A 24,834-nucleotide genomic window follows, 5' to 3' on the forward strand; every position below is an offset into this window, starting at 1 on the left:
TCCTTTTACTTGACTCTGATTTATTAAGGTTAATAATTGGTTTTATTCAATTCCCTAAAAAAATATTTAGGATTGTGCTTTAATTTTAAAAGGTGGGCATAATTACTTTCCTGCATTTAAAAGAAAGACTGCCATTGGCTAGTCTTAAAAATAGTCCCACAATAACTGCTTTCAAAGTGATGAACTTCGCCTGAGTGTGAAGTTCAAAAGATCCTTCAGAAGTTCAGAAGAGCCTTCAACTTAGAAGGCACTAGGTTTTCAAAGCATTTTTGTTTTCAGTTTTACAGAGATGTAAAAGTTATTGGACTATGTTAATAATTATCTTCACAGTTAATTTAATGATTTTTTAAATGTTAATTAAAATAATTTCACCACCTTCTAAACGCTGAATGTTTTCACATGGTTCATTTTTACTGTTTACATTAAGATCAGAAATCTGTAATGTGTTTTCAAGCTTATACAAAGTCATAAAATTGATGCTTTTATGAAACTTTTCCTATGATACGTCAAGTAATTAACCATTTTCTTAAATTAGTGATAGCCTTATTTGATGCTGTTTGTCATTTATAATGTATGGTGGCACACTAATTTAGAAAATCTCAAGTTAATTCAATTCTTTCCAGAGCCTTGCTTATTTTGCTTTATGTGTCCATATTCTGGTCAGCTGGGAGATGGACTAAAAGGGATTGGGGAAATCGTTTGAAAATGCACACATCTTTGCTTGCTATCACTGTGTCAATCTATTATGTTATTGAATGATTATAGGATTTGGAGGCCACTGACTTTTCTTCACCTATTTCTCTGAGAATGAATCTACTCAGCAAGAAAAGGGTTTGCTATCTGCTGTGGAGCATGTCAATGTGTGTGATTCCTTTGAGTGCAACTTTAAAAAAATTTTCTATGCTGTGTTGGTGTTTGCTGTGTGGTTCTGTCTTCTTTTGATGCATCACTCGGATGGGCACAGTTTTGCAAAATACTTTGCTCTATAGAACATCAGTCAGCGTTGTGCTCCAGAGGCAAACATTCGCTAGCGGTAGTATTGGTTTGATGTCACCCAAAAGTGAAAAGGATTGCGTGTGGATTTTCAAACATCAACATCTTCTATTTTGCACTTTAAAGTCCCTGTTGCATCAGAAAAAGAATCTATGCCTGCCTTCTAGCGTTTGGTGAATTGTTCCTTGTTCTTGTTTCTGTGCTTGTTCTTGTGTTTGTCTATATTGAGGACTATAAGAGATTTTCAAGGGGAAAAAAAAAGAAGCCATATTACTATTATTAATGTTATTGTAGGATAAAAATTTCAGGATACCTATTCAGCTGAGTTAGTGATATTCATTTTATTTCTTTCCCAGTATCATTTTTAAGACTTTTTAAAAAACACCTTTTTGTTTTATGAAGTACTTTATTAGCATCTCAATTCACCTTTTTGTTTTTTGTTTTTTTTTTTAAATATGGAACACTTCACGAATTGGCATGTCATCCTTGCGCAGGGGCCATGATAATCTTCTCTGTATCATTCCAATTTTAGTATGTGTGATGCCAAAGCGAGCACTGTTGTTATTTTTTTTAGCTCAGAAAAACCCTGTCTAAATCCAGTCATCCACCCTGTGCCAGGGGAAGTGTAAGATAGAACAATGTTGAAATTGATTCTGAGAATCAGTGTCTCCCTGGAATGATCAGTTCATCAAGGATTTGGTAGAGCCAGGGTCGAAGTAGGAAAGCAGACCACTTTCTACCTTTTCTAGACTCAAATTTGCACTGTACCCACATTTAACAGTTGTAGGCTTGATTAAGTGTAGCTATTCAATGCACGTACACCACCATAACTACTCTCCCAACGCCATTATTTATACATGAGAAACTGAGACTTCAAGAATAACTAAATAACTTGCCCAATATTACACAGCTCCTAAACGGCCCAGCCAGAATTTGAAGACAGCTCCATTCACCTCTAGACATCATGAACCACGTTATAGAAAGTTATGCTTTATTTGAGTTAATTTGAGATGTTTGTGAGATTCTTCCAAGAAGAAGGAATAATAAAAAATAAAGATATAAACCAACTTCAAAAACTCTGTGATTACTGTTCTGAATGTTAGTACCTTAATCCATTAATTTAACATGAATGTTGGCTGATGGAGAAAGAAAGGGCCCTTTGGGCAGCACCTGTGGCTCAAAGGAGTAGGGTGCTGGCCCCATATGCTGGAGGTGGCGGGTTCAAACCCAGCCCTGGCCCAAAACTGCAAAAAAAAAAAAAAAAGAAAAGAAAAGAATGGGCCCTTCTCCCAGGATATCTTTCAGCTTAGGAGAAAAAGCAAGTAACAACATTCTCTTCTAAAGAGCTTTTATCACTAATGAGATTCTGAATGGATAGTACCTGTCTATATAATTTATATGGGCGTGATACAAATTATGCTTTAAATCATTCTAAGAACTTTCGGGTCCTCGGACATTCGGCATTAAGGAGCTTGTGAGATTCTTCTGTGTTTGCTTTTTCCTTTTCTTTCTTAGCCTCCGATCAGCTCATAGCCTTCTAATTGCTATTTCAAGTTGTTAGGTTCATTTACGCTCACAGCCTGAGTCTGTCTTGGGGTGACATGATATAGGGAGCACTTTGTGACTGTCCCTTTACAGGGGAAGCAGGAAAGTTCTTTCGTATCTTACAGTTCATGGCAGAAAAGAAATGCTCATAATAGTCATTAGGGGCCAGTCCTATCACATTAGTTTTCTTCCGTTCATCATCATCATGACCCCTGTTTTCCATCACCCTTATAGGATACGTTTCATGTATCAAAGTGCATTTCAATATTTTTAGAAAAATAGCTGCAGAAATTATAACTGATGTTTATTATCATTATCTCCGTGTGTTATACGGGGCTTATTAAACTTTAATGTACATGTTCACCACCTAGAAACTTAAATGCAGTTTCTAATAAGTAGGGCCAGGCACAATAATTTGGATATTGGAACCACACAATACTGCTGGTTCGTGGACGACCTGTAGCAAGGGATTAGCATTTAACGTTTACCACGTACCAAGTGCTCTAAACCATATCATTGCCTTATAAGGAAGAGCAGGTACGAGGCATGACATCAGTTTCAGAGATGAGGTCATTAGGCAGCTTAGGTAGAACTCAGTTCTTCTGACTTAGAGTTTGCCAGTTAGTCTTCTACTAACCCACCCTCCGTGCTTAGAACCTTCGCTCCACTCTGAGAAGCCAGGCAGTCGGTAATTTCTGACATTTTTACAATAAACATTTAGCCAAAATATAATCTTTTTAAATCTCCCTTCTAAATAAAACGTTAAAATGCAGTTTCCTTCAAAATTACCATGAGTTTTGTAGCCTCTAGCTGTCTAGAAACCAAAGAGCTAACGCAATTTTTCATGCTTTCCATTTCTCTGCCCATCTGTTAAAACTTAATGTACTTAGTTAAACTATACATTCACGGTCTAATGCATTTTATCCTTGCAGAGTCTGTGACATTGAAACTCTACCCTCGTATTAGTGGAAGGCCTCATTTTCTATTCCTGTAGCTAGCAGCAGCATTCCATCTGACATTTGATGCCCCTGAGATTTTTTTTTTATAGAATCTAGGTTATGAGATTGAGTCAGTCGCTGGCCACATATTTTTGAATGGAAATCTGTGTTACTTTTCCCAGAGGTGTTTTGTTATTCTTTTCTTTGAACTGGTTTTGATTATTTAAAAAGAAGCCTCCAATGATAAAATCTTTCCCATAATCATCACCATTGACTGGGGAACTTTTTGTTTGTTTTAGAGAGAAATGTCCAGAGGAAAGAAACCAACAGCAGTTCCCTTTTCTGCCCCTTAGGTCAAAGCACAATGCTGTGTTCATATAACAGTGATAAAGTGGGAAAAATTTAGTATAAATTTCAGTAAAAGTAGAAGTTTCTTTCGAAAATACAAAGGAGTAAGTATGTTCAGAATGAATGATACACGTGACTCAGTGCAAGACCCACAGTTCACAGTATGATAAAGTTGAATGTGTAATGATCCTTACAAAAAATATGCATTCAATTATTTGATCTTCTAAAGTAGGTCATACATAATTAACATAGATAATAGTTAAAAATTGACTCAGCTGGATTATTTTACTTTCAGAGATGGTGATAATTAATGACAAGTTGTTTAGTATTTTAAAAAATAACATATGTTGGCTCAGTGCCTGTAGCTCAGTGGTTTGGGCACCAGCCATATACACCAGAGCTGGTGGGTTTGAATCCAGCCCAGTCCTGCCAAACAACAATGAAAACTATAATGAAAAAATAGCTGGACCTTATGGAAGGTGCCTATAGTCCCAGGTACTTGGGAGACTGAGACAAGAGAATCTCTTCAACCCAAGACTTTGAGGTTTCTGTGAATTGTGATGCCACGGCACTCTACCAAGCACAACATAGTGAGACTCTATCTCAAAAAAAAAGAAAACAAAAATAACAAATGTCAAAATGTAATTGTTACTTAAGCTTTATACTCTGAACAAACCTGTAATAAGTACAGGATATCTCCTTTCTATCTGTCTATACCTTCTGGCCAAATTGACCTATTTAAACTGAAATTTAATTGAATTTAGAATTAACTATCTTTGATACAGTACAATTAATAAAATATTTAAAATATTTGATGGCTTAGTGTAGTCACTGATGGGAGAAAAAAAGCAAATTAATGTTATGGGCTAAATAAAGATCATCTTTAAAGAAATAACAAGAACAATAAAAAAAACTAAGGGGCAGTGCCTGTAGGTCAAAGGAGTAAGGCGCCGGCCCCACATACCAGAAGTGGCAGGTTCAAACCCAGCCCTGGCCAAAAACTGCAAAAAAAGAAAACTAACATTGGGAAGATAGTTCATATTTGCAAAATACTGTCCTAAGTATAACAATAAATGTTATTTGGCTTAATTTCACAAAAATATTGTGATTTAAGCACCATTGTTTTCTCTTAGAAAACAGATATTTCATAAAATAATCTTCCAAAACAACATAATTGGCAAATGTTAGCACTCATGCTTACTACATCCTGATCTTTGTGGCTTGAGTCACACAATCACTAACCCCTTTCTATCTATTAACTTTACTATAGAACTTGCTTTAGTGTAAAAATTAGGGTCACCTTTTGGTATGATATAAATACTATTCAAAAACTTTTTAATTTCGTTTTACAGCAGTAGGGTAAGAGTACTTGCTGTTGAAATTACCCAAACATTTATCATTTAAACTCCTGCCTTTTCTAAAGATGCCATGTAAAATTTTAGTCATTATTCCTTTTGTGCATTGTTCACAATCACTATCACCCCCCGTGACACTGTCATCATTCTCCACATCGTGCGGTATCGTAGTTACTGAGGCCTCGCTCTGTTCTAGGTATTGTACTATGCTATGCGCCTCTATAGATTTATTCACTGCTTACTGCTCACCAAACTTTGATTTTTTTTTTTTTTTTTGGTCATTAGGTGACAAGCATGATATGCCTGATAATTGAAAAGGTATCAACCTATGAGACAAGTATATTTGAAACAATTGTATTACTTATAAAAGACAACATTCCCAAGAAAACTTGAAAGTCAAGCCTTATTTTTCTGTTAGCATTCTCCTAAAAAAATGATGCTGGGGAAGAGATTTGTTTGTAAATTCTATTGCTTGATTCTAAGAAGATAAATCAAAATCATTCACTACTTTTCTGTTTACCCAACTGATTTTCTGATGAGTCTGTGATAGACTCTACATTTGAATTTTAGCTTTTAAATCGACAGACGAGAAAAGCAAAGAGATGCATAATAGTGATTCTGGCTTCTTGTCAAATCGTCTTCATTATGTAACTCACATTGTTTAGAAAAAACTTGACTTTCCATAAAATAGATCTATTCATATACTATCCTTATCTAGTCCTCAAAATAGGTACAATAAGTTTGTGAAATAACCATTTTAATCGTGTTAGCTATTTTTTATCACGGCCTGTTGACTGCGAATTGAGAGAATTTGGTCAGTTTCATATTTTGACACTGTTTTCATCATAAAATGCATGAAATTGTATACAAATGTCTTGGGACATTAGCCACTGGCTTCACATAGCTTTTACTCAAGATAAGGACGTTAGCAGGGACTTAAAAGTTTTCCTCCCCTCAGTTTTTATGTAGTCTTTTCTCCCACTCAAAAATCCTGTTGTTATTTTATGCCATACTCATGGCAGATAAAAAAAGTCTGACTCAGAAAAAACTGATAATCTAGACAAAATGATTTTTACTTATTTACTTCTGTTTTGTGATGAATGTTGCAATTCTCTGGTTGAAATTCTGCTTATGTGATGTTAGAGTCCCCATGTTACCTTGCCCTGAAGTCGATTAAACATATCATACTTCCTGAAGTTGGTATCATTCCGGCTCCAGTCAGCTAGTGGTACATTTGAAATTGGAGGTAATAAACATCTTTATTTTAAGGCCTTTTAATTAGTGGTAATTGGAGCTTCCCTAAATAGGGCTTCCTGACAATTCACCAATGATCAGATGAATCTGAAATTTATATTCCCAAGAGTGGAAATATTCTATAATGAGGAAATTTCATAATCGATTACAGGGGTTAGATTAGAATTTATCTAAAAAATCTTTAAAAGTGACATTTTTCTAACCAAATAGAAATAAATTAGTACATCTGATTAAAGCCAAGTGAAATCACATACATTTGTAATCCAGTAAAAGTATTTTTTTTCTATTTATCACGCACTCTCAACAAATTCCATTATTGTGTCAGTGGACAAAATATTGCCACTATCATAATCTGTGAAGGAGAAGTTAGAATACTGTATTTATGTTAAGTGAATAGGATATTACGGGAAAAATTGAATTATTACAAATTCTGTGTTTAAGAATTAAAGCAATATTGCTAGTTTATCAAACTGTATAGTAAGTAATCAATCAATAAGCTAGTGTTTTCTTTTATTAGGATATTGTGTCTATGTAAAGACTGTTCTCGAGGCAATTTTCCCTCAATATTTCTTATCTTTACTCAGTGCTAATAATAACATTTTAATAATCTCCTACTTTTGGTTGATAGAGAGTGATGTGCTCACCCACATGTTCTTCTGGTAGGCTCAACAAAAGCAAGTATGACTTGTCAACATTACTGAATAATGTGTTTAAATTATCAGTAAAACAGGTTCACTGCTTACTCGGATTCTATTAGAACAGAAATATTAATTCAAGGAACAGTCTTTTAATTTTCTTGTTTGATGGGCAACAATTTACTACCTGGCTGATAGTAAAATGGTTTGTTTTACAAAATCCAATCTGTTGAAAGTGTTTCCTTCTTAAAGTAATATTTAATAAGATTTGTTTAGGAGAGGACATAAAATTTCACTGTCTCATTTGACCTTTGTCTTTGTTTAGAAGATAACATAGGACAATGGTATATAATTTTTTATGCTTATCATTTTGTTAGTTTTGCTAAAATCACTGGTGAAGGTAGACCTCGGATATTTTAAAGGTTAGTTCTTGCTCTATGGTCTTGTATATAGTGAGTCTTTAAAAAATATGTATCACCTCAGCACCGCTAGTTCAGTGGTTAGGGTGCTGGCCATATACACTGAGGCACACGGGTGAATCTGCCCAACCAGCTAAACAACAATGACAACTACAACCAAAAAGTAGCTGGGTGTCGTGGTAGGTGTCTATAGTCCCAGCTACGTGGGAGGCCAAGGCAAGAGAATCACTTAAGCCCAAGAGGTTGAGGTTGCTGTGAGCTGTGATGCCACAACACTATCAAAGGTGACATAATGAGACTCTGTCTCAAAAAAAGAAAAGTAAAAAATATTTATTAAATTTTTATATGTATCAGAATTATAGCTACATATGTATTCAGAATTGACTTCTTAATATTAACTAATTGAAGAAAATATGTTCAGGGTGAGATTTACTCAGGATGAGAGTTCCTGAGGCTGATAGCTCTAGGGAGGGGAGCAGAGTCTTAACTACTGTCAACTTTTAGTAGAGTTTAGGTGTATTGCAGAATAGGATGGCTGCTATGAATGCCAGAAGAAAGACTAGCTCATTTACTAGGAGCGTGAGAGATGGAGGTCACTGGCAAGCCTGTTCACTGTTGAGCTGCGTTACAAGCCCTGCTTTTGTAACAGTGTTCCCCTTTATCTTGTCTTTCAGTCCTCCACAAGCAACCCAGAGAAGTGTGTCTCTGTTTGCTGGAGCTTGGCCGGATTGCAGCCAGGTAGGTCAAACTATTGCGAGTCTGTTAAGACACAGACTATCGCAGCATCCAAGCAACAGCGAAGCTTGCAGGCTTCTCACTGCTGACCTCTAACCTGGATATTGAAAAGCTACCCATTCAAACGTGATATATGAACAGCTTGAGAGCGGTGTATCAAACCAAACGCATGTCACCAGTATTCTTAGCATCATGGGCGTCTTGTCCAGACACCATGTCTGAGCATTTGCTAATATCCTTTAATCAAATACATTTTCCTTTCAAACCTTTCTCGGGAAAAAGGAGATGTTCTAGGACATGAAGTTTTAAGTGAGAGTTACTCTATCCTTGGTGGAAAATTTGTTCTTGTATTTTCTCTCTTTTTTTCCTCCTTTACTTCCTTGACTTCTGTTTGTTTTAATAATTTTTGGTCTTATTTTAGTTCCTTCCTCTTATTTCCCCATTCAACACCTCATCTTTCAGCTCTTTTAGTTCCCAATTCTCAGTGAGGAGGTAGTTTTTAAAAGTTTTTAAATTATTTTCTGTATTTCTAATAGATATAGACAGAAAATGTTATCCTTGTATAGGTAGATCTTTGAAACTTGATTTTTTCCTCCTCTATGATAAGAAAAAGCAGGAAGTAATTGCAGAAATCATAGCTACATAAGCAGAGGTAGGAACTTTGTTACCTAAGCCGACTTGGTTTGGTTTTACCATTTATCATCTTGCAAGCCATTGGGCAGGGCTTTCAATAGCTCTGTGAGGCCCAAAGAGTGAGAAATGAAGAGGTCTTAATGCAGATTACAAATTTAGAATTAATTAGAAGCTTCCTTCTGATCCACATGCTCGTAGTATACTTTTAGGGTTGAGACCAGAAGAATAACTAAGATTAAAAAAAGAGCTAGCACTGGCTTTCTATCCTCAAATAGAGAATTTATGGAAAAATATAAAAAAAGGAAAATCCAAGCTAAGTACATCGGCAGATGAGAATGTGACTAGAAAACATGCTGGCACTGAACAGACAGACATTTTCTGGATCCAGTAGAAAATTAATCAGATGATGTGATCAGACAATGTAACCTCAAATTCTTCACATCATCATAGCCTATATAGTCTCAACGAATTGTGCATTGGGTATGAATTTTATTTTACCACAGTCATTGGGTGTGAGAAGGGTCCATGTAATGTGTTTTTTAATTCAAAAAAATATTACTAGGTTTTACTCAATGTAGAATAAAAAAATCACTGTGAGACATTTGGAGATCTTTTCTATTCCCCCATCCATTTGCAGATAATTGTGTGAAGGCCCCTGAGGAAGGACCCTCGAGGCTTTGGTCTTCTCAGGTGTCTGCTGTGTGGGTGTCCATCAAGCTCCTGGTGTCTGATTATTTCCAAGGGCTCCGTTGCCTTTAGTGCTGCCATATTCTTGGGTTCTATCAGGGAGGAGGACAGAGGTATTGTTGGCACAGGTACACCTTTGAGTAAAATGAATACTAAGGACCTAGCAGCTTTCCCTGAAGAAAGAAGTTAAAAATAGAGAGGGCAGGAAAACACACACAATGTCATAAATGAGCTACCGACACGCTCAAGTCAAAGAAACATGGGAGTTCTCAACAAAAGAGTAGGCAAAAATCTTTTGGTGTTGTTTTCATTATACCACCAGAGTCATCTAACAGGAGAAATTCCATTTTGTTGCTCAAATAATCTAAACACCTGCATCCGATAAACAGTTTCTCTAAGTTGTGGTACAGAGTCAACCCAGAAAGTGGCACTTTGTTTAGAATGAGTTGGGATTTGTCATTTTCCTCCCATTTAGTTTATAATATTTGCCTGTTTTCTGACTTTTTATTTTGTTTTCTTATACTTTGATTACGTGAATGCTGTGACTAAGCATTCTACTGAAATGAACATTTTAACTATGAACTAGTCATCAAAGGAGGAGATCAGCTAGCCAATGACAAAATACTCGTAAAAAATCACCTCTTCTCCAGCTCCGAATCTACCATAAATTGCCCCTTGTCTTGGGGAATAAACCAAATTAAAAGCCTTGGTTAACAGGAAATCATAACAGTCTAATTGGTATCAAGGAGCAGCACCATGTGAAGAGTTTCCCATACCCAAATATTTTAAATTCGTGATTTTGGGCTGCTCCATTTCAGATCATGCTCTATGACCAGGCAGCCTGATAAGAGCAGTGATTACCCACGTTAAAAAAAGTTCAATTACTGATTTTACCAAAAGTTTGTAAACTTGGCCTTTTATCCTCTTTACCCTACTTGAGTGGTGTGAAGTATTATATACTTTCAATAAAAAAATATACTCATAGATAATTAATGGTGTCATTTTTGTGGCTGTATGCAGCATGATATTAAACATTTGAATGCCAACTGGAGAGATTGAACATTTAAGTATGAATGTCTGTTTAAATTTCTCTTGGTATGCATTGATGATTTATTTTGATGGAAGTTCATTAGTACTTTACAAACAGAAACCCAATAACCCACATTTTATTACCTAACTTTTGTGTTAAAGCCTAAGTTGAGAGAAAAAATGGAAATTAATTTCTTCAATCCAATTTTACTCTTAAATTCTACTTTAGATACATTAAACTTATATCTAAATACTTACATTTGTGCTTCCTCCTTTCCCCATTCCTCTGTGGGACATTACACAAATTAATGAGTTAAAACAGCTTTATCCAAAACTAGAAGTGATTATGGGAGAGCTCTCCATAATTACAAGATTACTCTGCACACACTGCAGATGACTTTTGACCATAATAAAATCACAACTACAGTCGTGTTATCTGGTGGAGACTTTTTTTGATCACGGTTACATGATCCTTTCTTACATTTGATTCTAAACATTTACTTCTCCAAATTGCCTGTCATTTTAAAAGCATCAACATAATTTCAGAAATGATTCCCAGACAGTTTCTGATTTTCTGCTGTGTTTTTCTGTCTTGGGATACTTAGTGAAACTCTTTTGGGAGCTGTGGACGTTTCTGAGTTCTGTGATGGGAGAATGAGACCACTTATGTTGGTTCTCATGGGTAAAACTTTCTTTCATTTCAACTAAATAGAGTTATCATCACTGAAAAGTGAAATCCCTCTGCTAATCGTTCAGAAATATGTCAGTTTCTGAACACAAAGTATGTGTTTATCTTGTGAAAAGCAAAACACTCAGCAAAAGGAAGTTAATAAAACCTCAAAGATACTTTTCGTGACAATACTTTGATATTGATCCTGAAAAAAAAAAATACTGTGAATTCAACACATTTACAGACTGTGCAGTTAAGATTATTTTTATGATAATAAAAAACTTTTGATATTTTGGTTTGGGGCTATAATCAATAATCAACATCATAGTGGAGATTTTTATGATTTATATTTTTTAGTACTTCTTTGACTTGGAACAATTGTGACCATTCCAAAGAAATATACTTTGTGAACATTTTTTTTTTAATCTCCCATTACAATCTATGGTCTTATAAAAGACAAGGTTAGTAAAAAGAAAAAAAAGAAAACATTAGATAAAGATTATTACTTGACTCACTCTACCCAAAGCACTTGAACTAACTGCTAAGAATATCATATACTTTGACGTGGTTGAAATTTATTTCCAAATCTATCCTATCTTTTAATTGTTTTAAAACAAAAGATAAGTGGGGCAAAAGTTATCTTGCATATATCTATAAACATGCCTTAACAAGGAAGCATTTCTCTTATTTGAGTATAAAATTCATTCCTCTACTCCTGCTACGATAGGCTCCAGATGTCTTTTGTTTGAAAACTATAGTCTATTAAGTGCTTTGAGTACAATTTCTAGCTCAGGGCTCAGTTTTCGGACTCAATTATTTCATCTAGATCAATGCCCAAAGCTGTGTCAGGCTGCTAGGAAAATGGGAATTCATTCCCAGACTCTCCTCCTAAAGTCGTTAGACATAAGAGCCCTTTCCTAGCACTTTGCTATTTTTTTAAACAATAATAATAATAATAAATGACAATAACAATGTTGCCCTTTACATGTTCACCCTACTTTTATATCACTAGGGTATGAGGACTGATTTTAGTGAATCGACCTATTTGATCTCTTAAATTTCAGATTGAGAACAGCTACCTGCTTCTACTCTATTTTTTAATTAATTTATTCCTTTTTCTTTTCTTTTTTTTTTTTTTTGTAGTTTTGATAACTAGAAAATCTAGCTACTTCTAAAACTCTAAGGTCTTGTAGTCGGAAAAGAATGGAAAACAGTATAAATTTGTGAAAGCTCACAGACAAAATAGAAATCCGAAGTGCTGTGGAGTTAACTGCAGAATCCAGAATGAAGCAGGCTTTTGGAGAACACACTGAAAAGACATATTTGATGACTAAGTTGGCTTGCAGGTGCTGGCCCCCAACCCAAGGGGGATTTTTTGATTTACGGCCTGTTGACATCTCCAGACAGACAGGAAGCCAGTACGTCGTATTAAGTGTACATTTCTGGACCGGCTGACTATACCTTAGGCGGTTTGAAGTCTCCAAAAGCCACATCAGCAGAAATTTGGGACTTAGTGCTGATTTTCTGTGTTCAGTGGCATAGCTGATCAGGATTCCCAGATAAAGAAAACCCTCCAGGACGAGGTTTTCCATGTGTGACTGTGGTACCCATTTTATTCTGACCTAGTCTGCTGTGTTTGTATTGGCCATGAAGTCGAGCTTGTTGTTACTCTAAGAGCATATTTATTATTTCACTTTGTAAAAAAAAAAAAAATTATGCAATGTGTTCCTGAAAGATGGCATGAATCCATCTACAATTACCGAATGAAATCATATTTTCCAATTGAGCTAAAATATACTTTCGAAGATGATGTTTTCACTGATGATTGACTTTTAATTGGCTGCGACTTCTAGTTAAGTTCCTCTGGCTTCACTACTAAGTTTATATTATTCTCTGAAGAACATTAAATATAACCAAATTTTCTATTTGATAGAGCTAAGAATCCAAAAAAGGCCAGAGAGATTAAAAAGGGTCACCTGCCCAAGTTCATCTGGTGAGTTAGCAGCAAGGCTAGAGGTAGAAGGTGGTGTGCTAACCTCCAGGACTGAGAGGTTTCTGATAATCTAGAATTCTAACACATTTTGTTAAAGAATGCCTAATACAGGGTGGCACCTGTGGCTCAAAGGCCCCATATGCCAGAGGTGACGGGTTCAAACCCAGCCCCGGCCAAAAACTGCCAAAAAAAAAAAGAATGCCTAATACAAATTATTTTGTAACAAACATAATACAAGTAGTAATAATACCACTACATATAAAGTAGTATATATGTATATATATATATAAATATTATATATATATATATATTTTTTTTTTTTTTGCAGTTTTGGCCAGGGCTGGCACCCTACTCCTTGAGCCATAGGCACCACCCTATACTACTTTTTATCTTACTAACACCTTACTTTTGAGGCTAATGTGATCTCATTTGGTGGAATAATACATTAAAGAAATCCATGTGGCTTGGCGCCTGTGGCTCAAGCGGCTAAGGTGCCAGCCACATACACCTAAGGTGGCGGGTTCGAATCCAGCCCAGGCCCACCAAACAACAATGATGGCTGCAACCAAAAAATAGCGGGTGTTGTGGTGGGCGCCTGTAGTCCCAGCTACTTGGGAGGCTGAGGCAGGAGACTCACTTGAGCCCAGGAGTTGGAGGTTGCTGTGAGCAGTGAAGCCATGGTACTCTACCCAGGGGCTCAGCTTGAGGCTCTGTCTTAAAAAAAAAAAAAAAAAAAATCCAAACCTTTGGCAGCAGTGTCTTAGGGCTAGTTTTCTGGTTGTGCAAGCCTTGATGTGTCAAATATCTGAATGGCAATCTCAGAAGTGGCACCATGGTCAGACACTATTGGACATGTAATGTATACTATTTTGATTCCTTCTAACAATATTAAAGCATAGCCATTAAAATTTCCACAGAATTTGAAAGTGACATCTGAAATACGTCAAACATCGTCTTTGTAACTATGAAGGTACACGTTGACAGACATGCTTACTGCCTTTAACTGAACTCCTGAGTTAGGTCAAGTCACTAGCCAGTTATAAGGAAAGATGAGTCCTGGCCAGGGTCCTCAGAGATGGCTCCCCGTAAGCAGTGTCCTCCCTGGAAGAAGAGCTCAGTTTATTCTGAGATTTACTAAGGTGATAAATCCCTTCATCTATTTGGAAAGGAGTGGGGAATGAAGCAGAGAAATCCAAGATTAAACTACTTGAGACCCCAGTACAGCATAAAACATTGTGAGCAGGGAAATTGCTTACCCCTCGAAGTGTGTGCTGAAGATGTGTGTAAAAGTGTCAGTTCAAGTAACAAGCCATTAGAACAGGGCAATCACCTACGGTTTTCATTTGATGATGTTTTCATATACTATTCAATCAAAGGTACTAAATGTATTGTCAACACATTCTCTGCCTATAGATCATTTACTTTGTAGATTGTCCATAGCCTCTTTTTAAATCTCCAAGTGACTTTTTTCTCTCCTTTCTAACAGGCGGGGGAAAATGGTGTCTACCCTGAAGGCAGAAAACCTGCATTTCAGTCCTTACCCTGCCCCTAGCTAATTACGTACCTTCTTTCTCTATGTCTGTGTTCCTATCTGTAAAAATTAAAGTGGTAACTCAGTGATCCCCAAATTCTTCACAAATCTCAAATTCTAGAATTATCTTCAGCCTTCCCTATGTCGGTACAGTTTATATCTAGGAAATTAAATCTAATTTTATATTTAGCTTAAGAAAATTATGACTGTGAGAAATCGCTGATAGCAACTCCATCTCTCCCTTTAAACTTTTATGGCATTCGCCATATATAATTTATAATCCACTTTTTTATGTATTATTATTCTAAATTATTTCTCTGTTTCCTCTCTGTTCATTTTCTTTCCCAATAGTAATATATGTGTTTTTATTTTGTTGTTCCTAAGAGCATAACCTATGATGCTGGGACTATAGTGCATTGTTCTGGAACTATTTCAAACTTGACTCTGACACTGATTTTATGTCTATTTTAGCAAGCTTGCATTCAAAGCAGCCTTAATGTCATTAAAGCTGATAAACGGAAAAGCTGAAGATCAAATTTTAATGGTTCTATATGTTTTTGATTTGTTAATGTATTATATTGAGTATTTTTTATTTATTTATAACATGGTATATGTATTCATTCATATGTGCACACATGTACAAGCACAACCATTCTACACATGTCTCCCTGCTGAAAAGGCCAAAACTTTAAGAACTTAGCATTTTAATGCTAGAAATGTGGATTTTGTTTTTGCAAGTCAGCCATTTGCTGCTAAAGGTTCATAATCAACTGTAATATGCGATAATTTTATGTTATACATATATAACCATAACGATAGTGTATCTCTTAAAAGGTATGGTGTGGAGCCTCCTGGCTTGATAAAATTGGAAAAAGAGATTGAACAAGAAGAAACACTGTCTGCTCCTTCTCCTTCACCTTCTCCTTCATCAAAATCTTCTGGAAAAAAGAGTACAGGAAACTTACTGGACGATGCAGTAAGTAAAATGCCTCCGACGCCCTGCTCAACACCTTCCCTACAGCGCCATATCCGTGGGACCTTTACCTATTTCAATTTCTTGAAAATACATTTTACACCTCAGTGGAAATGCTTTTACGTAGTCCTGCAATACATTGTGAGTATCAAAACCAAGCCAGTCTTTTAAAAGAAAATGTCACATACTTTTGCTGAGTATTATCTAAAATGTTTGGCTAATAAATCAGCTTCCTAAAACTTGTATTTGAAAACACCTAAACCTCATTGTTACTGGACCCTGAGTCCTCCTTTCACAGATGAGAACCCTGAGGTGAAAGAGCTTGAGAACTGTTAAAGAAGGGAAAGCAAACAGGGGCAGAGAAGACAACTGCCCTTAAGGACCACCTGCTTTCAGACAGGGTCCGTCATTGCATTTCATATGTTTTGTGTCTCAAAGGCCAGTTCCATACTGAGGAAATGGAAACAGGAAGTTGAGTAACCTGCTGAAGAGAGGGGAGGGGAGAGGAGGGGAAGGGAGGGAAAAAGGGAGGGCAGGCAGGGAAGATTTTTGAGTCATGTTTTTTGGCAGTTAGGAATAATTTTAATGATATAACTAAGGTGACCAGATTTTAACATTGGTAAAGTGGGACACCATTGATGGGGGGCGGGGCCTGACAACAATGCAAACTTTGATAAGCAGTTCTTGATAATCACTTCTGAACAATTATTTGTTATTATTACAGTTTAACATTATAAAATTAATAAAAATAGTATAAAACTCATATCCTGGCGAAATAGCCACATGGCAGCCAAAACCCGTATGTTCCCTTACTGTTCTCCCACCCATTCGTGCATTCCTCCCCAAAATTGGGACTTTTATAAAACGCTGTGGGATGCAGGACAAACTGTTAAAAATTGGGACTGTCCCCACCAGAAGCGGGACGTCTGGTCACCCTAGATATAACCATAGTGAGAGGTTTCTGGGTTCAACAGCAAACAGGGCGAATTAAAACTCTCAGGCTACCCAGTGGGCTAGTAAGTAGTTACAGGTGATGATAATTGGTTACTTGATCATGTGTATGCCTACCCCACCATACACATACATTTTAAGCACAAATGTGAAAAATATTAATAAAGGAGAGAAATCACAGGTGTCTGGGGGTGTTGTTCATATAAAGTCTGCATTGTGAAGTTGTATTTGCTTATGAATTTTATAGAAAATAATAAGACCAGGGGCATCAGACTGACATGGGTCTCACATATCTTGGGAGAGTTCTTAGAAACTAGCACCAACCACAGTACCAGCCATAAAAACAAGAAGGATGGGGGTGGCGCCTATGGCTCAAAGGAGTAGGGCGCCATCCCCATATGCTGGAGGTGGTGGGTTCAAATCCAGCCCAGGCCAAAAACTGCAACAAAACAAAACAGACGGGATGAAAGAGGACTGCTGGTTTGCTTAGGTTGGTCGCTGAGAGTTTCTGTCTCTGTAGAGCAGTGCTTTTCACCCAGCGTGTACTGTGGCACACTGGCATGCCGTGTATCGCATAAAATCATAATTATTGTACGGCTTTGTATTCTGATTGTTTTTCTTACTAGAGATTCAAAATATTTCCTCAATAGAAACTCTGCAGTAAATGTTCTATATGTCCAATTCAGGATGGATGGTTTTAATAAACCCTCAGTATATATAAAAGAGTTTTTTGACTCTTTTAAAGGTTTGATTTCTCTTAATAAATAATACAGACTGGAAAAAAAAAACTGCTGTGACAGTTGTAAAGCTCATCAATTAAATTATTTTCAAAAGAAGTTCAAAGCACAGTAAGTGTGTTCTTTTTAACACTCTTTTTTATGATCAACATTAATTTACGTGTGCAGTAGAAGTTTAACTATAGGTTCAAGTGTGCCGTGAGATAAAGGTTGGAAAACACTGCTTATAGAATCTAAACCAAAAAGGGCTAGAGAAAAGGCTGATCGATGCTAGAAGATATGGAACAAAAGATTTACCCATCTTTTTTCCATGTGAAACTATAAACCATGTCGCAGCTATAGATGAGCAGATACATAACAAAGTGTCAGATGGATTAAAAACTGCTGTTTGTGTTAAATGCAACAAACTTGAACTTAGGCCCTAAAAAGATATCTTGGACAACACCAGTTTAATTGAGTTTCTTTTGGGTAATTGATTCACTCAGGACATAAAGAATAGGTGATACATTTTAATTTAGTGCCACTTAAATGGATTTTTAAATCACAGACTGTTTTTAAGGGCTGGTCAGATACCTTGGTTTTTATAATATTTCCTTTCTTTTTTAGGTAGTAAGCAAATTGAATAACTTTTAATAGTAAATAATGATGCATTGCTTATACCTTGATGAGAACAATTTTTCTTCTTTCTGAATTACTCTTTTTGATTAGACTTACTTTAGGCTCAGGAGTTCCTTTGGTCTATCTCTTATAAATGCGTTTTTCTGGTGCTACGATACGTGCTTTCAGTCCATTCTCAGCTATCTCCTCCATTCATTTTTAAAGCCTTATTTATATTCCGGGTCCCAGATCACCAAGGAGTATCTGGCCAATATTTCCCTTAACCTCTTATTAAATTAATGAATTCAAAGAATTAATGCAGTGCTCAAATTATGAGATCTCTTCCTGGCAGTAGACGCTGTTGACCTCTCCATTCTGGAAATGTTTCTACAAATATCACTGTTAACAGAATGACTTAACTAAATGCAGTTCAGATTCTATTAAAGTTATGTATAGCTCCCTAAAACATCCAGAGTAAATCCCAGAATCATTGGTATGTCACGTATGACACCCACGTTCTGGCCCACAGTGTGCATCCCAGCCCTTTTGTCCTCTGGATTAATCTCTGAATTTTTTCATAGCCATTGTTTCTTTCTTCATCTTCTGCCTAAACGCATTTTAAATCTACTTTCAATAACCTTTTCTCTTTTTAAAATTCAGATTATATTACCTCCTGTGTAAAATTTCCTTGGCACCTCTCCTTCCAGGTAAAATGACAAATTACTCCTTGGTGCCTCAAGTATTTGTACATATTCAATGGGGCATTTGCATTTGGGGACACGATCCATTCCTCTCAAGGTGCAGACTTTATTCTCAAAGACAAAGATGATGTTTTATTAATCTCCATCTGTCTGGTACCATGTCTATCGGATAAATGATCAATGCAGGTAATTAAAGTTTAAAAAATCTTCTCCCTGGGCAGTGCCTGTGGCTCAGAGGAGTAGGGTGTTGGCCCCATATGCCGGAGGAGGTGGAAGGTTCAATCCCAGCTCTAGCCAAAAACTGAAAAAAATAAAATAAAATCTTCTCCCTTATTCTGTTTATCCGGAACAACCTGTGCTCTGGAAATGCATGAACTTCTCAGTTCTGCTGCAGCTTTGTAGAAGGAGGAGATATGGCCAGTTGAAGCCGCTTATGTCCAGAACCTGGAGAAGTGGCTGCAAGGGTTCTCTTTCTTTCCCACTTTGTCTTCTACTTGTCTGTTCTTTATTCTTGAGAAGGGGCCAAAAAAGGGGATTGGGTGAAAAGGTAGTGAAACAACCACAACAAGCATTTAGGAAAATTTTTCACCAATAGTTTTCAGAAAAAAAAAGAGAAAGAGATAGGGTCGTGCCATATGCCGGGAAGGCAGTCAGGCGTGGATGGTGGTTCTCTCCTGCTCCACCTGCTGCTCTCTCAGCCAGAGACATAGAAGGGATTTTGGAGGATCCTGCACTTTCGTGATGCTTACAGGAGTCTGGGAACATAACCATCTATTTAGTTGAGGGGTTTTAATCGAATTTAGAAAATACAGTACAAACTGGATATTTCTGTATATTTACCAGCTAGAATAGCATGTTCTACAAGTCTTTAAACCAGTATTTTTCAAGGAATATTTAATCCAACACACCTCCAGATATCCCATGGGGAAAAGAAGTTCATGGTTAGGTTAGTTTGAGAAATAGAAGGTGCTCTGTCCCTTCCTCGAGTTTGGCAATACACTTTGGCATTCCAGAGGCCTTGGTGAGTTCCTTAGACAATCTGGCTTGACCTGAGATTTTCCAAATGGAGTTAAGCACAGAAGTTTTTTACAGTTCCCTTCATTCTACCTTGGGGAAAACTTGACTGAACTCTTTGCATTCTGTGTAAATGATGGTTTTTTACTGAAGTGTTTTATTTCAGGAACAGTGGAGCAGGGAGAATAGTCATTTGAGCCTCGCTAATGGTTTAGATGGGAACTTCATGTGTCCAATAGAAAAAGGAAGTGGTTCCTGTGGCAACTGCATCACTGTCCATGGGGCATAGACAGCGTTTGGGAGCTGAAACTGATGCACCCCAACGTGTAGTTTAGAAGAGGGTTATAAAATAGAGATTGCTTGCAAAGTTCCTGTGTTTAGTTGAGAATACTGGCTATTTATACTCTGGTGAAGCAATTAGCTACACTCACAAAAAAGAAAGGAAAAGGAGCAGGAGAAATAAAGAGAAAATGAACAAAATGGAAAAAGATGAAAAGCAAAGAAAGAGAAGCGAGCGTGTCCTGAGCTGTGATGCTCCAGGGAACAGTCGGAGCAGTGACCGCCGCTTTGAAACTTTCAGTGTTTCTTACATTTCTTTGTTTGATCGGGGAATAGCAGAGAATAAACACAAAATAGGTGACCTTTTCTGTGAATACTGCCTCTGACCTTCTTTAATCAAGATATCATGAAAGAAACCCAGTGGCGTGTATTCAGGTTAATTTATTCTGCAGATGTCCGGATAGAGCGATTCAGCCGCGATAACGCGGTGGGGTCCGGTTCAGTTCTCCTTACCGTCCCTCACGCCGGGCTGGTTCCCACACAATGAGCTGAATACAGTTCTGAGAGGCATTCTTGCTTTCTTCCTCTTCTCCATCAGCTTCCTCAGTCTGGGGGTGAGAGATAGTGTCATTCTGAGCAAGCAGGCTCCTCTCGAAATCCCATTTCAGCAGAAAGCTGGCTGGGATCCTGGCCCCAAACAGAACACCTGCCAGGCTGACTTATCCCCAGGTAATGTGAGACGCGCAGATGTCATCAGCCTCTGTTGACTTGACGCTGTATTTCCACTGCCCACAATCTGGCCTTGTCTCTTCCATTTCTGCTTCCTCCTCTCACACAACTATTTTTTAAAAAGCCCTTGATTTGTAAAATCCAAGCTCATTTTCAAAGCTAGGAATGCATGAGAGAAGGGCAGGCCACTTGAGAAAACGTTTCCTGTATTTTACTTCGTTTGATACCAACAGTTTCTGTGTTTTGTCTAAGAGCACTGAAAGACGGAAATGCTTTCCGTACACACTGGTGATTGCCGGTTCTTGGTGGAAGAACCACTTGAACACCAATGAATTATTTGCTCAGTAACTATGTGGCAGCAAAATTGCTTCAGGAATGATCCTCCTAAAAGTTCTTGCCTCAGGCCACATGCGTTTGTGACACTGTCTGTCTGATTTTCCTGTGGAGGAACAAAACTTCCCTCCCACTTCTTCTTCCCTCCCCCTCCCTTCCTGGGTTCTTGATTTTTTTCATGGAAGCCCTTATTTGTAGTGATAAGGAAACTTAATTTATGTATATACCTACTTATATTTTAAACACATTTTATAAACAAATATAGAAAGAGATGTTCATAGGCAAACACTGGGAACAACACATACAGACATATTCATGGGTCCTAGGACTCCCACCCCAGAATGTGGTTCTGCTTTATTGGAATGGAATGGCGGCATCATCCTTAGCCAAATTTAATGCTTCTCATTTTCTTATCACCATCCTGTGCAGGAAAAAGCTTTCAAAATGTCTCCCCTGGGTGGGTGCTGTGGCTCATGCCTATAATCCTAGGACTCTGGGAGGCCAAGGCGGGTGAATTGCTTGCGCTCAGGAGTTTGAGGCCTGGTCTCTACTAAAAATAGAATAAACTACCTGGGTGTTGTGGTGCATGTCTGTAGTCCCAGCTACTCAAGAAGCTGAGGCAAGAGAATCACATGAAACCAGGTGTTTGAGGTTGCTGTGAGAGCTATAATGCCAGGACAGGACACCCAGAGCCCGGAATGAGACTCTGTCCAAAAAAACCCCCAAATCTCTAGGGACAGAACTCTGTTGTCTGTTAATACTGAGGTCTGAGGTGGATGTATCTATGGGCCAAGTATGATATGATAGGAAAAGCTCAGCATTCAAAGTCGTGAGCCTAATCATTAATTTAAGGTTAGACAGCTTCTTCATTTTTCTTTTTTCTTCATTTTGAAAGCATCTCTAAGGTTCTTTGAATCCAGTCTTAGTCGCTTTCACTCATGTCTCTCTGTACCTTGTTTAGATCCATGCTTGAATTCATTTATGTCATCAATATGCACTTATTGACTGCTTCTTGTTTACCATTAAGTTATTGTAGTTTTAAAATATAATGAACTATTATCTTACCCCACAAGTAACTCAATCTCGCAAGGAGGCATTAAGGTTAACCAATAACTGAGATACGATATGCTGTAATAGAAATAAGTGCCAAGAGTTGTAGTTTTATATGTGGGCACAGTTAGGGATGGCAGGAGGAAGTGCTGAAAATACATAACTTAAACTTGGTTCTCTCATCATTGACCCCCAAAATACTGTTTGTTCTTTTTGTATATATCTTCATTGTGACATAATTATATAGTTTTTAAGATAAATTTTGTTTCAGTATTTCTCCACCTTTTCTAATCTTTCCTCAGTTGTGCTAAGCTTTCACGCTTTGGGGACCTCTCTCTTCTAGAGAAACCCAGTTGTTTATGCCAACATGCAAATTGGTTCTTGTGTTACTCCTTACACAGTTTTTACTTAGCAGAAGGCTGATTGAAGTCAGACCTTGAATTATTTGAAAGAACAATTAAATTTCTTTTGTGACATAACTCTAAGCACCAAGACATGTGTGTGGAAGGATTTGGGTGTGGAAATCCCAGGCCAATTTCTTCAGAGCCTGTGTTCTATCCAGCTCATTCAGTTTTCTGTTTCTTCCATGGAAACTTTTCTTCAAAACACAAGAGATTATTGTTTTGGGTTGGTTGGTTTGTTATAAAGCAGACAGTCATGAAACATAAAATGACAGTTTCCCAGTCAAGGAAAATATAAAATTATTCCTAAAATCAGGGACTATCATATTATCTTCCAATAATCACAACAGTTTATAATCATCGTTCATGTATTTTTGAAGAGTGGGTGGAAAAATGGGGATAAAACTCTGATATTCAGACACAGATTCCATAATACACACATAAATCGTAAGGCATGGTCACATAAGTAGGATTTAGAAAGTGGGAACCACTGAGAACTACTGAAAGAATTTCAGGGTGCAGCTTGTGAAAGAGACTTGACCTCTCAGAGAATATCTTAGAGTTCAAAATAAGAGGAAACAATAGTCTCCTTAAAAAAAAAAATCTGTTCTCATTTATTTTGAAACTGGATAAAATTAACATAATTGAAACCATACTGAGAAAACATACTCTATGTTAACATGTTCTATTATAGTTTACCATATGGATATTTCACGTACATCGTATTTTAGATAGATTTCATTGAATTCTCAATAGATTTATTTTGACAGACCAACGTGCATGGCCTTTATTTAACTCTCCATAAATGAAAACCTAGCTCATTATTCATTATTTCTGCAGTCCCAGTTGATATCCTTACTGTTATTCTGCACATCATGAGTGTTATTACCCAGCGTATGCCGTAGTGTAATCATGGGCTTCAGAAGATATCTTTAGACGTGTAGAACCTTCCCATTCCAAACTTAGGATTTAGTATCATATCCCCGTGCTCACGTCACATCCATAGATACAGAACAAGTTTAAAATCATTAATGGTCCAGGGACCTCAGAGCTTTTGAAACAAATTAACCTCAATGGAACCTGGTTAAGGAAAATGAACTTGTCTGCTCTTCTATTTCAGGTGAAACGAATTTCTGAAGATCCTCCTTGCAAATGCCCAGCTAAGTTCTGTGTGGAGCGACTCTCCCAAGGAAGATACCGAGTGGGAGAAAAGATCCTCTTCATTAGGGTAAAGTTGTACTTTTCACTTGTTACCTTGTTCTTTATGGAACTCAATTTGAGTTGGGGCTGACAACAAATTATGATAGGTAACGAAGCAGCATATCTTTACAGTGCTTATGGGTGGATTAACAATGCAAGGTAGGAATACTGTTTAAAGAATACATTTTAATGTCCTACTCGGGCCTAAATAAATAGAACTGCCTTTTACCTTTTACCTATGGACAAGCACATGTACACAAAAGAGATCATACTCCCCAGCAAGATCACAGGGATCAAATACAGGAAAGGTGCTTTTCACCCGTGATTTGTTTTGCAATAATCAAATGAATTTTAACCTCTCAAAATGTGATATTTGCTAAGATGAAGAATTCTTTTTAAAAATAAGAAAATGAAAAAAATAGCACTGATATAATACCAGAAACTTACCTTTAGTCATAAAAGTATTTTTCTGTCTTATATTTTAGTCATTTCTTAAAGAACAGGGGTTCATATTTTTTTTTAAATGCATTCTTCTCTCATATTAATAAGTTAAAAATGTCTTCTTACTTAATAGAATAGAATGATTGAATATACATCGAGTATAATCAATACACATTCTCCCACTGTAGAAATCAGTGATGGACCAATAGAAATGTCAGCATGAAGTTTTTAAAATTTCTACTTTGGACTGAAATTTATTGTATGACAGTTCTTTTTTTAAGTCGCTGCAATAAGTATTTGAGAAAAGTTTGATAATTTGGCCTTAAACTAAGGTGTCCATCATTTTGTATTTTAACCTAATTTTAGCTCAATATTTACTGATTTTTTTATAATTTCCAGGAAATTGCTATTCTGCTTTGTAATGACAATAAAGGGGCTATGATAATATTATTAGACATTTGAAAACAAATTTTGGGTGAATGACCTCACTAGGGAAACAGGTGTCTGGGTGGCTTATTGCATTTTTGTTACTTATTGCAGAAAAACAAATTTGTTTTGGTCAATCTGCCTGCTTTTACTATAATACATTAAATAACAGTGATTTAAATGTTACCAGGTTGGCCATTCTCAGTTGAGAATCAGCCTCCTTTAGACTATGAGACC

At 36.8% G+C, this 24,834-nt stretch overlaps 1 protein-coding gene and 1 non-coding gene across 4 annotated transcripts in view; one reads left to right on the plus strand and one right to left on the minus strand.

Moving 5' to 3' along the window:
* GAS2 (growth arrest specific 2) overlaps positions 1-24,834 on the plus strand; it is a 122,902-nt gene that overhangs the window by 44,696 nt on the left and 53,372 nt on the right. For all 3 annotated transcript variants that reach the window (XR_002770850.1, XM_003781188.2, XM_023507574.1), the window contains exons 4-6: positions 8,162-8,225; positions 15,600-15,741; positions 23,651-23,758. Coding sequence is in view for 2 of the 3 variants with exons in the window: in XM_003781188.2 (XP_003781236.1) it covers positions 8,162-8,225; positions 15,600-15,741; positions 23,651-23,758 (314 nt within the window). In the remaining variant the exon portion in view is untranslated. The remainder of the gene's footprint in view (positions 1-8,161; positions 8,226-15,599; positions 15,742-23,650; positions 23,759-24,834) is intronic.
* LOC111724450 lies at positions 1,443-1,549 on the minus strand. The gene has a single exon (XR_002772751.1). It is a non-coding gene; the product is annotated as a U6 spliceosomal RNA (small nuclear RNA).

This window comes from Otolemur garnettii, unplaced genomic scaffold (genome assembly GCF_000181295.1).
Source record: "Otolemur garnettii isolate 467f Iridium unplaced genomic scaffold, OtoGar3 scaffold00001, whole genome shotgun sequence".
Taxonomy (NCBI): Eukaryota; Metazoa; Chordata; class Mammalia; order Primates; family Galagidae; genus Otolemur; species Otolemur garnettii.